The 12,819-nt window shown below is 42.5% G+C and overlaps 1 protein-coding gene across 1 annotated transcript in view; it reads right to left on the reverse strand.

Annotated features, from left to right (window-relative positions):
• Positions 1-12,819, reverse strand: part of spg11 (SPG11 vesicle trafficking associated, spatacsin) — a 119,351-nt gene that overhangs the window by 60,220 nt on the left and 46,312 nt on the right. The window contains exons 13-16 of the mRNA XM_052040618.1: positions 11,917-12,125; positions 8,287-8,392; positions 8,031-8,190; positions 3,963-4,226 (exon numbers count right to left, since the gene is read on the reverse strand). Coding sequence (XP_051896578.1) covers positions 3,963-4,226; positions 8,031-8,190; positions 8,287-8,392; positions 11,917-12,125 — 739 coding nt within the window. The remainder of the gene's footprint in view (positions 1-3,962; positions 4,227-8,030; positions 8,191-8,286; positions 8,393-11,916; positions 12,126-12,819) is intronic.

Below are 12,819 nucleotides of genomic sequence, written 5' to 3' on the forward strand. Positions count from 1 at the left end.
TGAAAATTAGTGAATAATAGGCTATTTGTTTAAAACTTAAACTTTATTTCTACAGCATGGTAACAGGCCCTTCTGGCCCAACGAGTCCGCGCTGCCCATTTAAACCCATGTTAACCTACCCATACGTCTTTGGAATGTGGGAGGAAACCGGAGCACCCGGAGGAAACCCACGCAGACTTGGGGAGAACTCCTTACAGACAGTGGTTGGAATTGAACCCCAATCACTGGCGCTGTAATACAGTCAAGCTAACTGCTACGCTACCATGCCATCCTACCGTGCCACTCTACAGAATTGAAAAACTTATTTGTTTTTTTTTATATATAAATCATAAATACCAGCTGAAAGTCAGAGGGTAATTCTGGATGATAATGCAGTGACTGAGGGAAGGGAGCATAAATCAGTGAATAACAATTACAAAGCCATGTCTGCTCTCTTAAATGGACTTTAAAAGTTCCATATCACCATTCTGAAGAATGGAAGGGCAGTGATCACCAATGTCCCAGGTCAATGTTTATAACTCAGTCAATAAAACAGGTGATCTAGTCATTATAACACTGGATAATTTTGAGAGCATACTGTACTCAATTGGCTGCTGTCTTCCTTAACGTGATTACATTTTAAAAAGCACTGCATTGTGTGTAAAATATTTTGCGAGATCTAGAAATCAGGAAATGAACTCCATAACTGCAAGATTTTCCTTTTTCCGTTACTTTAACATATTTCTGTTCATGCCTTTAGTATGAACATTTAATTCAGCAAGAAAATAGAACATAGGACAGTACAGGAACAGGCCCTTCAGCCCACAATGTTGTGCCAAACTAATTAAACTAGCAATTAAACGCCCAACTAAACTAATCCCTTCTGCCTTCACAAGGTTCATACCCTTCCCTTCTCTGCACATTCATGTGCCTAAAAGAGCCTCTGAAGCACCTCAATCGTACTTGCCTCCCCCACCACCCCAGAATAGAATCTCATAGCAATTAGAAACAGGTGTGAGTACAGCTGAACAGTTCACCAAGAGTCTCTGCATTAAGTGCTTCACCTGGGCTGAATTTATTGGGAACATGATACTTAAAATGCATCATCTGTGAAGTGTGAAGCACCGTGTTAACATTACAGGTTGTTGACTTTTCAACAGAATTGGCCAGTTCTGACACAAACTAGAAAGGCTGATTATCTGAAATTGATGAATACAATGTTGAGTCCTGAGGTCTATAATGTGCTCAGTCAGATACACAAAAATGTAGGAACATGAGGAGTCCAGCTGCGATGAAGAAATTCACCATCCTCTGCATGAAGAAATTTCTCATGAAGAGCCTACCCCATATTATAAAACTGTGACCCTGCTTCCAGACACCTCCATCAGGAGGAGCATCTAGCCTGTGGAGAACTTTATAAACTTCTATGAGATCTTCTTTCATTTTTCAAAACTCTATAGAATGCAGGCCTAGTTAATTCAATTCAACCTCGCATGGCAAAATCCACCATCTCTAGAACCCGTCTCATAAATCTTTGTTGCAATCCTTCTAAGGCAAATATATCTCTTTTTATATGCAAGGAAACTAAAACTTTGTAGCATACTCCAGGAATTAACTTTATGCAATTTCAGGATAATGCAATACTTTCTGTATGCAAATCCAGCTGTAATAAAAGCCAACATACCATTTGTCTTCCTAATCACTTGCTGTATCTACATGTTGATAGGGGAGATACTTCTGGTAGTGGCCTCATGCTGGGGTGGCACAGCCAGTAGAGCTGCTGCCATACTGCTCCAACAGCCCAGGTTCAATTCCAACCTCTAGTGCTCTGCATGGAAGGTACACATTCTCTGCTTCCCAAGTGCTCCGGTTTCCTCCCACATCCCAAAGAAATGTGGGTCGATAGATTAATTGACTACTATCAAATTGCCTCTAGTGTGTAGGCATAAAATCTGGTGAGAATTAATAGAAATGAGGAGAATAAAATGGGACCAGTGTCGGATTGGTGTAAATGGGTGGGTAATAGTTGGCTCAATGTGTTGAAGGGCCTGTTTCCATGAGAAACAAAGGACTGCAGATGCTGGAATGTAGATGAAAAACACGATGATGCAGGCAGCATCCGTGGAGAAAAGCAGACTGTCAATGTTTCAGGTCAGGACCCTTCTTCAGGACTGAAGATAGGAAAAGGGGAAGCCCAATGTATAGGAGGGAAAAGCAGAGCAGTGATAGGTGGACAAAAGAGGGGAGCTGGGGTAGGCACAGGGTGGTGATAGGTAGATGCAGGTAAGAGACAGTGATAGGCAGGTACGGGGGAGGAGGGGAGAGCAGATCCACCGGGGGATGGGTCAAAGGTAAGGAGAGAAAAGGAGGCTAGGAAAGGGAAGGGGAGAAGAAGCATGGTGGGGTGGGGATTACCTAAAGTGGGAGAATTCAATAGAATTCAATATTCATGCCGTTAGGCTGCAAGGTTCCAATATTCATGGCCTGTTTCCATGCTCTATGACACTATGAATTATGGAGGATGATGCACTGTATGAAAATCAGTGGAGGAGTTGTTCCTTAAGCTTATGTTGGGCCTCGGTGGAAAAGTGTAAGAGGTCAAAGAAAGAGAGGTCAGAGTGGGTGTAGATTGGAGAATTAAGGTGACAGGCACCCGAAACCTCAGGGTCACCATTGCTAACTGAATGGAGGTGCTCTGTAAAGCAATCATCCAATCTGAAATGCAGAGGAGGCTGTACTGTGAAAACTGTATACGTGTACTAAACCGGCAGGAGTAAATCACTGCCTCACCTGGGAGGAGTGCCAGGATGGTGAGACTGAAACAGACCTGCTCCACGTATCCCACACCACAATGATAGGGTTCCTCCTGTCCTTGCCTTCTACCCTATCAGCCTCCACATTAAACACTTTACTCTCCATAATTTCTGCCACCTTCAACATGGTGCGACCGCTGAATAGATCTCCCCATCCCTTTCTGACTTCTTCTCATGCTACCAACTTGTCCTTTTACCTTTGTCTTTCCCACCATCCACAGCCTGCCTTGCAGAACACCTCATTCAGTTTCCAAGAAGATGCTGTCAGCTGTCACTTTAATGTTCCATCCCATTCCCACTCTGACCTCCGTCTTTGGCCCCTTACACTGTCCTAATGGAGCCAAATAGAAACTTAAACAACAGCATCCCATTGGGCACATTTCAGTTCCCACAAGTCCACACTGAATTCAACAATTTCAGATTACTGGCTTTTCTAGTTTGTGCCAGAGCTACCTGGCCTCCTGAGCAGTCCCAGCAACTCTTTGATTTCAGATATCCAGTAACTGCAGTGCTTTATTTCTCACTGGTCTAGCACTGTTTTGTTTTCTCTTTCTCCTTATTTGTCTCCTTTGATTTACATCTCCTTCAGAGAGATCACCTGCAGTAAACAAGCCTTCACCTTCACTCAACCAGCACCACCATCAGTAGCCTCATTAAGTCTCTCTTGGTTTCCAATTCTCTCCCTTCTCTGCAACTTAACACATTTGATTTCTAACTTTTCTTATTTCTAAATAAAGGCCTGATATGTCTGCTTCTCCCCTCACAGATGCTGCCTTACCCACCTTCTACTTTTCTTTCATATTTGCAACATCTGCTTTATTTCATTTTTGATAACATTCAGATGTTTTGCTAATATCAAGGTCTTGTTGAATTTGAAGGACATTCTGCCCACTTGGCCTGGCAGTATATTTTCTCCACACAACCTTTCCCTATCTTTCCTCCATCCTTTCATCCTTCTGCATCACATCAAATACCTGCGCTATTCACCTCAACTACTGCACCTGGTAGCAACTTCCACCATTCTGACTCTGCTCTGGGAAAGGAAGATTCTTCTGAGCTCCTTACTGGATTTATAATAGCCATTTACAACTACTCCTGTTTACACTGTGCTCAAAATTTCAGTTCTTGGATAACTAGTGTTATTTATATTCAGCCGTAAGGTGTACTCACCTGGAAACATGCAGCCAGGACACCCAACACTGGCGCATTTTGTCGCACTGCTTCACTCAAAAGATAACGCCAAGGATTCGTGCTCTCCTGGCACTTATAGAGAACTTCAAAGAGATCCTTTATGGGTTCGCTCTCTTTGTCAGGTTCCTTCTTCACCACAGTGCAACTTGGTGCTTTCTCTTGTGAAACAAACTGCAAATTCTGAAAGGCTAGTGTCAGGTGGTCCTGAAGAATGGGACTGAAGTCTTTTAGCAATGACTTCACCTATTGGAAAGGATCAGATGGTTACATAAGGACAAGGTTGCTGTTAAAGCACAAAAAAGCAAGACAGCACTACAATACTGTCTAACAACTCAAGGCACTTAAAGCAATTACTATCTTTTGTAAAAATGGTCAGGGCTGTTGGGTAACTGGGCCCTGACAAACCTGAACATTATTTTTTTTACATAATAATGGACTTCAGACAAAGTTATTTTTCTGATGTGGAGGTAAGCGGATACATCTACTGTGTCAGGTTTATGGATAATAAAGAAACATAATAGATTCTCTAAGCAATTCCAATTCAAAATTGAGCATTGTTATTTTTGAAAAGATAAGCTGTCAGAGACTAATCCCCTCCACACAAAAGCGCTGCTAAACTAAAGCATTTTGCACAACTTCAGTTCTGTGAATATTTGAAAAGAAAGTGTCAGTTTTCATTCCTGTGCAGTTCCATAGGTTACAGGTGATCTCCAAGAGCTTACCCAGTCCACACACTCACGCCCAGATGGTGAGTGGGATGCTCATTCAATCTTTCATGCGCCATCCATACTAAGTGCCACTGAATAGGGACCATGGGAAAGGACACTGACAGATTCCACCCTCCCATGCCACATGGTACTAAAACGTACTGAGGTATCCTCTTGCAGCTCTAGCTAAGATCAGTTAGTTTAATGTAGGCTCACTTTCAAACCTGGGACTTTTGGTCTGTGTTGACTTTATGAACTAAAACTGGGGACCAGCAGTTTTGATATCAAGAAAAGAGAGATGAGAAATAGCAAGAAGGGAACGCTCTTCTATTTGTACAATTTAAACCTTTGCAAAATCTGCAAGATCATTTGTTCAGCTTTGCCCAGAGCTTCCAACTCCCATGTCAACATCGATCACAGGAAGTCCCAGATTCCCGTGCTGGTGTGTGTTCCAGCAGCACCTTCGGGTCTGCTGCTAGCTGTCCCATGGAGTCCAATGGTACTTCGCAGACTGCGAGCTCTAAGGCTGCAAGAGTACTCACCAGGCTTGTGCCAGGAAAAACCGAGGACAAATGCAGTGTCCAGGAGACAGTACCTGCTTGAAGGACTGTGGGTAACTTCTTATGCATCATTAGTTTTTACGTATTTAGCTATTTTGCAGAACGTGAAAGTATCTTTCAGTGTGCTGTGTTAAAAAAAGTTTTGTTTTATTTTTAAACAATATTTTTAGTTTGGGTGTTACTGAATGCCTGTAAACGATGAAGGCATTTACAGACACTGAACGGTTCTGATAACAATGAAGATTTTTTTGGTTCTGATAACAATGAAGGCCTCAGGCTGCCTCCCATCCTCTGTACTGTATGGGAGAATGGACATGGGTCATTCACATTGGAATCTTGCGTTCAGATTCTTTGTCCAGTGTGTGCCATCAAGAATCCAATCTATCTTGGACACAGTTCTGTGGTAAAATAGCTGCAACATTTGATCAAGGCTAGGAATCAACAGAATGGGAAATGGAATAAAAAATATTACTGTGGTGGGTTTAACCTGACACAGCTTCAGCAAGCAGCCAGCTGAAGTGGTGTCAGCCAGACAGAAATAAAGAGCATGGTTTAGTGGCTGTGCAGGCACTGATTTGGGGACAATAGAAGATTTGTCTTATTATCTTCAGAAAGTGCAGAGTAACCATCGGAACATAACAGGAACAGGTGTTAGTCATACAGCCCTTGGCTGCTGTATCACCATTCAAGAAGGTTATGACTGATTCTTTCCCTTGGCCACTTTTCTGCCCTATTCCCACAACCCGTGATTGCCTAAAAAGCCTGAAAGCATGTACCACCAGGCTCAAGGACAACTTCTATTCCACTATTATAAGACTATTGAACAGTCCCCTAGTAGATAAGGATGGACTCTTGAACTCACAATCTACCTCGATATTCCCTTGCACCTTATTGTCTGCTTGCACTGCCTTTTCTCTGTAACTGTAACACTTTATTCTGCATTCTGTTATTGTTTTCCCTCGTACTACCTCAATGCACTGTTGTAATGAAATGATCTGTATGGAAGGCATGCAAAACAAAGTTTTTCACTGTACCTCAGTACATGTGACAATAATAAACCAATTTACTAATTTTCTTTAGGGCCAATGATGTAGTGATTTTGTCATGAACTCAATAACTGAGTATTCTCAGTGTTCTGGGATACAGGAAACCAAAAATTTCCAACCCTCTGACTGATGGAGTTTCCTCTTACCCCACACTAGATAGCTGAGCCTTTATTCTGAGAATTCTCTCTGGTTCCAGACTTTCCTGCAGAGGAAAGAGCCTCTCACCATCCACCCTGACCATCTCACTCAGAAACTTATGCTTCAATGAGATCACCTCTTATTTTACTGAAATTCCTGAAATCCTGTAGTGAACATAATTGATTTACAGAGATGAGAAACTAGTGCTAACAATTGTCTAGATTTATTGACAGATATCTCCCAGTAGGACCCTTGCTGTCAGGCAGTCAGTTACGTTTGGAGAAAATACCTGAGGACTTAACTCACCGTAGCAGCAATATATTGTCCGTTGACAGATGCCAGTGACTAAAATTACTGCAACGATGCAAAAACAATTTATTTTAAAAAAAAGAAACTCCAGGGAACAGGATGCTGGACATGGGTCATTCACCTTTGTGACTTGGGTTCAAATTCTTTGCCCAGACTGATGAAAAGCTTCCTCATCCTCTGGGTAAAAAGAAATTTATGCCATCAAGAATCCATTCTATTTTGAACACAGCTACAGCATTTGAACAGGACTAAAAACCAATGGAATGGGAAATGGAAGAAAAATACTATTGAAGCAGGGGTGAGCTCTTGAGACCAAGTCTTTATCACTCTGTTGGGGCAGTCTGGAAGACGTTTTATTCTGCAGCCGGCATGATCCGCTGCTGCTGATTACCAGACCTTAGTACTAGTTCCAGCTCTCTTGGTTCTGCAAGAGGTCAGAAGTAGGAAGGTTATGCTCCCAACTTTATAAAACCTTGATCAGACCTCAGCTGGAGTACTGCCCGCTGTTTTGGTCATCATGTTACAGGAAGGACGTGATAGTGCTGGACAGGATGCAAAGGAGATTCACCAGGATGTTGCCTGGGATGGAGCAGTTCAGTTATGAGGAGAGACTGGAGAAGCTGGGACTGTTCTCCCTGGAGCTGAGGAAGTTAAGAGGGAACACAACTGAGGTATATAAAATTATGAGGGGTATAGATGGGGTACATTGTAGGAAACTTTTCCCCATATCAGAGGTAGATAAAACTAGAGGACATTTGTTTGGGATAAGGGGGAAGACATCTAGAGAGGAGATGAGGGGGACCTTCTTCACCCAGAGAGTGGCGAGTACCTGGAATGCACTGCCTGAGAGAGTGGTTGGAGCTGGGTTGTTGAAAGCATTTAAGAGTCTATATGAGCACTTAAATTGCCTAGGCATTGAAGGCTATGGACCAAGTGCTGGGACATGGGGTTAATACAAAAGGGTGCCCAGTGGTTGGTGTGGATGAGTTGCACTGTATGGCCTGTTTCCATGCTGTACAATTCTATGACTCTGAGTGTGGTTTGTTGATTAAAAGATGGTGGCCTTCTGGCCTAGAGTTTTCTCACCAATGAAGAGGAGGAAGGGAAGGGACAAAGCAAGGACACGAAGGCATTCACATCAATCGTCATGTAAACCTGATCTAGCTCCAAAACAGTCCCAGCAGAGTCATGGAAACACACTATCCAGTTACCTATAATCAGAGGTGGTGACTTGAGAAGGAAAAGTAGAGAGGAAGAAAATGTAACCTAATATTTCAAACATTTTACCTCTTCTGGCTGGTAGTTGTGAAGTTGAGCAAAGACCACAAATTGTAGCCATTCATCCTCTTGTGCACAGGCCTGAAGGTAGGCCATGCTGAGGGTGATGCCATGAAGCCTGCAGAATTGGGCCATCAGTGACCACTCCTGACCAGCTTCAAAAGATACCCTGCAATTCAATAAGTTCCGTGTTATTGCTAACATGAAGAAGTTACACCGTAACAAAGCCAAAGAGAGGCAGGTTAAGGTTGCACATTTTTGATACCTCTTTATATTTTTTCTTTGTATGATCTCCCAAGTGGCATTCTCCAGATGTGTTAATAATTCTTCTGCTGATCTATTCCCTTCAAGCAGGTTCTGAAGTTTTTCAGCTGAGAATAACACAAGGACACATCAGAGATCATTTTAAAGATATTTATGACATTATTGCAGTGACCAGTGAACAAGGAAATTGGCTCAGTGTCTGCTGGTGAATTCATATAACAAACACATCCAAAAGTGAGAGGGAGTCCTAAAGCATTTATCAAAATGCCAGGTTATTAATGATCACAGATGTAGAAACAACTGTGTATCCTACAAAACAGAACTACTGCACAGGAACAGGCCCTTCGGCCCACCATGTCTGTGCTGATCATGATGCCATGCCAAACTAATCCCATCTGCCTGTGCATGGTCTGTATCCCTCCATCCCCTGCCTGTTCACGTGCCTGTCTAGATGCCCCTTAAGTGTTACTGTTGTATCTGTTTCCACCACTTTCCTTGGCAGCTATTTCACCGACTACTCTGTGCAAAAAAAGCTTGCCTTGCAAATATCCTTTGAACTTTTCCCTTCTCACCTTAAAGCTATGCTCACTAGATTTTCACATTTCCACCTTGGGAAAAAGACTATGACCATCTACCCTATCTATGCTTCTCATTATTTTATAAACTTCTATCAGGTCGTCGCTCAGCCTCCGATGCTTCAGAGAAAACAATCCAAGTTTGTCCAACCTCTCCTATTAGCTCATATCCTCTAATCCAGGCAACATCCTGGTGAACCTCTTCTGCACCCTCTCCAGAGCCTCCACATCCTTCCTGTAATGCAGCAACTAGAACACAAAATGTGGCCTAACCAAAGTTTTATACAGCTGCAACATCACATCCAGACTCTTTTATGCAAAACCCCAACCCCCTGGCAGCCCATACACCTTTACCACCCTATTTGCTTGTGTTCTAAATAAATCTAATTTTAATGTGAAAAGGACAATCTGAGCATTCCATTAAACTAAAAACATCTGAAGACTTTTTGTTGTTGTTACTCCAAATCCCACCTACATTCCACTGCTGCAATTCTTGACTTAAATGAGGCCAATTTTCAGAGCCTCTATTGAGCATGAGCTGGACAGCTGTACTCCAAATGTTACACTCTTTGAATTTCTCTTTTCCACCACAAGTCTGCCCACCATAATAGAACAGACCACCTAGAGCATATCACTGTTTCAGCCAAGAACCTACTTGTAATATGAAATCAGAACAATGGAGACACAAAAGAGACTGCAGCTGCTGGAAATCTGGAGAAACACACACAAAATGCTGGAGGAACTCAGCAGGTCAGGCAGCGTCTATGGAGGGAAATAGACAGTCGACATTTCAGGCTGAGACTCTTCATCAGGACTGGAAGGGAAGAGGGCAGAAGCTGGAATAAAAGGGTGGGGGGAGGGGGAGGAGCACAGGCTGGCGGGCGATAGGTGAGTCCCAGTGAGAAGGGGAGGTAGGTGGGTGGGGGTGGGGGGAAGTGGGAATGATGCGAGAAGCTGGGAGGTGATAGGTAGAAGAGGCAGAGGGTTGAAGGAGGAATCTGATAGGAGAGGACAGTAGGCCATGGAATAAAGGGATGGGGGGTGGGCAGGTTGTGAGGGTGGGGGAGGGGAGAGACCCCTTCTCTTCTGTGACTCCTCTTTCCCCTCCCCACCCCTCACAACCTGCCCACCCCCTTCCCTTTATTCCATGGCCTACTGTCCTCTTATCAGATTCCCTCTTCTTCAGCCCTTTGCCTCTTCCACCCATCACCTCCCAGCTTCTCACGTCATTCCCTTTCATCCCCCCTCGCTCACCCACCTACCTCCCCCTCACCTAGACTCACTCATCACTTGCCAGCTTCCTCCTCCCCCTCCCCCCACCCTTTTATTCTGGATTCTGCCCTCTTCCTTTCCAGCCTTGATGAAGGGTCTCAGCCCGAAACGTCGACTGTTCATTTCCCTCCATAGATGCTGCCTGACCTGCTGAGTTCCTCCAGCACTTTGTGTTCAGAACTATGGTATCTGTAGAACTCTCTGTTAATTGTTACAAGAGGTAGGAAACCTAAACTGAAAGGAATTTCTAAAGGTTGTTCATCGAACAGATGGATAAACAGCTTTGGCAGATGGAAGTTAATCCCAACAAGTGCATGGTGATGGATTTTGGGAAGACAAATAGAGGTAGGACCTATAAAATAAATGGTAGGGCATTAAAAAAATGTTGATGAACAGAGAAACCTTAGGGTTCGTCCATAGTTCCCTGAAAGTGGCAACACAGGCATGATTGCCTTCATAGGTCAGAACATTAAGTACAAAAGTTAGAACACCATGCTCTATTTTTAAGAAACATAGGTTATGCAGAGTCTTGTGTGCATTTCTTGACACCACACTATAAGAAGGATGTGTTGACACTGGAGAGAATGCAGAGGAGGTTCACTCAGACATTGCCTGGATTGGAGGACTTTAGTTATGGGGACAGGCTGGGCTTGCTTTCCCTGGAGTGGAGGCAGCTGAGGAGTGACCTGATAGGGGGATGTAAATTATGAGGGGGATAGATAGGGTAAATAGTCAGAATCTTTTTTTCCTCATGGCAGGAGTGTCAAAAACAAGAGGCCATAGGTTTAAGGTGAGACGAAGGAGCTTTAAAGGGGACATGAGGGGAAAGTTTTTCTTCAAACACAGAGAGTGTTAACATCTGGAGTGTGCTGCCTGAGGAGGTGGTGGAGTCAGATACACTCACCACATTTAAGAGACACTTAGACAGGCAAGGCATAGCAGGATATAGGACTAATGTGGGCAAATGGGATTAATGTAGACTGGCAAAACAATCGGTATGGATGCTGTGGGCTGAAGGGCCTGTCTCTGTGCCGTATGATTCTACCTGTCCCTGCTCTAGAGAGCAGGTGTTCTGCTTTTGTAAACCTTCCAATGCCAACATGGGAGGCAGTGATTAAGAAATACACAAGACTGGCTGGAAACACAGTATGCAGGATATTTTCTATGTTCTATGATATATTTACACTCCAGGGTTACCCATCCTCCCGTGTACAAGTACCTGGTCTCTCTGTCAATAATAATAATGATCAGACATTTCTCAAGGTGAATCAGGAGCACAAAGCAGAAAACCATAACTGCTGGGCTGCCAACTGTTACAAGTGCACGTTGAGTTACTTTAAATCACAATGTGTTGCACTGTTCAAACCAGGAAAATAATGTTTTACAAACACGAGCAATACTAACAAGCTGATATCCAGGAATCTATTTTATTTAAATCATAAATTGAAATAGGTGGTGCATAATGGTGTCCTGGTAAAAATCTGGTAAAATGAGTATACCCCAAATCTTAATCCCAATGGTTCATTAATGAACTGTGCATTGCTTCCATTTGGATTACAATTGCCTTAAGGACATTTCATCAATAAGAACTGAAAGCTTTAAGTTCAGTAGAAGGTACAATTTCACCTGTGACAGCCCTACAAAAAAAAAAGGAATTCACTGAATTCCTACAAAACATCTCCTTCAATTGTGACCACAAAATATACAAAACAATATTTGAATTAACTGGTAATTCTCGGTTTACGACAGAACATTGTATGTCAAAAGAGAAGCAGCATAATTACCTAAAGTATGTTGTAAGGAGCTATGTTGAGACTCTTCAGTGTTTGTGCACCAATGTTTCAAAATTACATTTGCCACTTTAAGGTCAATTCTGAGTTTAAAGCTGCCAACACCAAGTAACTCAAGAAAGGCAATACATGCTGCAGCAACAGCGGGTACAGTGAAGTGGGCTAATCCAAGATTGTATGCTTCAGTGCTCACTCGCTGAATCCTAAATCAAGAAAATACACAAATAGAAAATCAAATGCTGTACCTGCTAAATAATTCCTGTTCTTATTTTGATTTCTGGCATCTTAAGTATTTTGCTATTGTGAAGAATATAAGAAAAATACCAATTCCATATATCCCTTTCAGCAATAGAAACATTACATTTTGTATGAAATAATGAAAGGCACCATAAAATTAACCCCATTATTAGATAGAAAATAATTAAATTGAGAATTTCCCTACCAAAAAAGAAATCAACATCAGAGAATTGTTTGCATATTGCTCACAACTTAGTGGTAGATTATTTTCAAACGCCAAATTATCTTCTCAGGAAACGAATCCTACTACCTTTTGGTGAGGAGGAGCTGGTTTTGTATTATTGGAGAGTCTCCTGCCCTAGGAGGAACATTCATCATGCAAGACACCAATTGAGGATGCATTGATGTACGGACCAGTATTATTTATTAATAGCTTCATTCTTTTTTAATTTGTGAAAAGCAAATAAATCTGTATTTACATAGTGTCTTTCATTGATTTGAGATATTGCAAAGTGCTTTAGAGCTAATGAATTCTAAGTTACATTACTATTATGATGCAGTAAACAATGCTAATTTGCCCACTGCAAGCTCCCACAACAAATTACAACCACATAGGCTGATTCAGTGATGCTGGTGAAGGACTAACTGCAGGCAAGGACA

The sequence above is a fragment of the Pristis pectinata genome, chromosome 28, assembly GCF_009764475.1.
Source record: "Pristis pectinata isolate sPriPec2 chromosome 28, sPriPec2.1.pri, whole genome shotgun sequence".
NCBI classification, from domain to species: Eukaryota; Metazoa; Chordata; class Chondrichthyes; order Rhinopristiformes; family Pristidae; genus Pristis; species Pristis pectinata.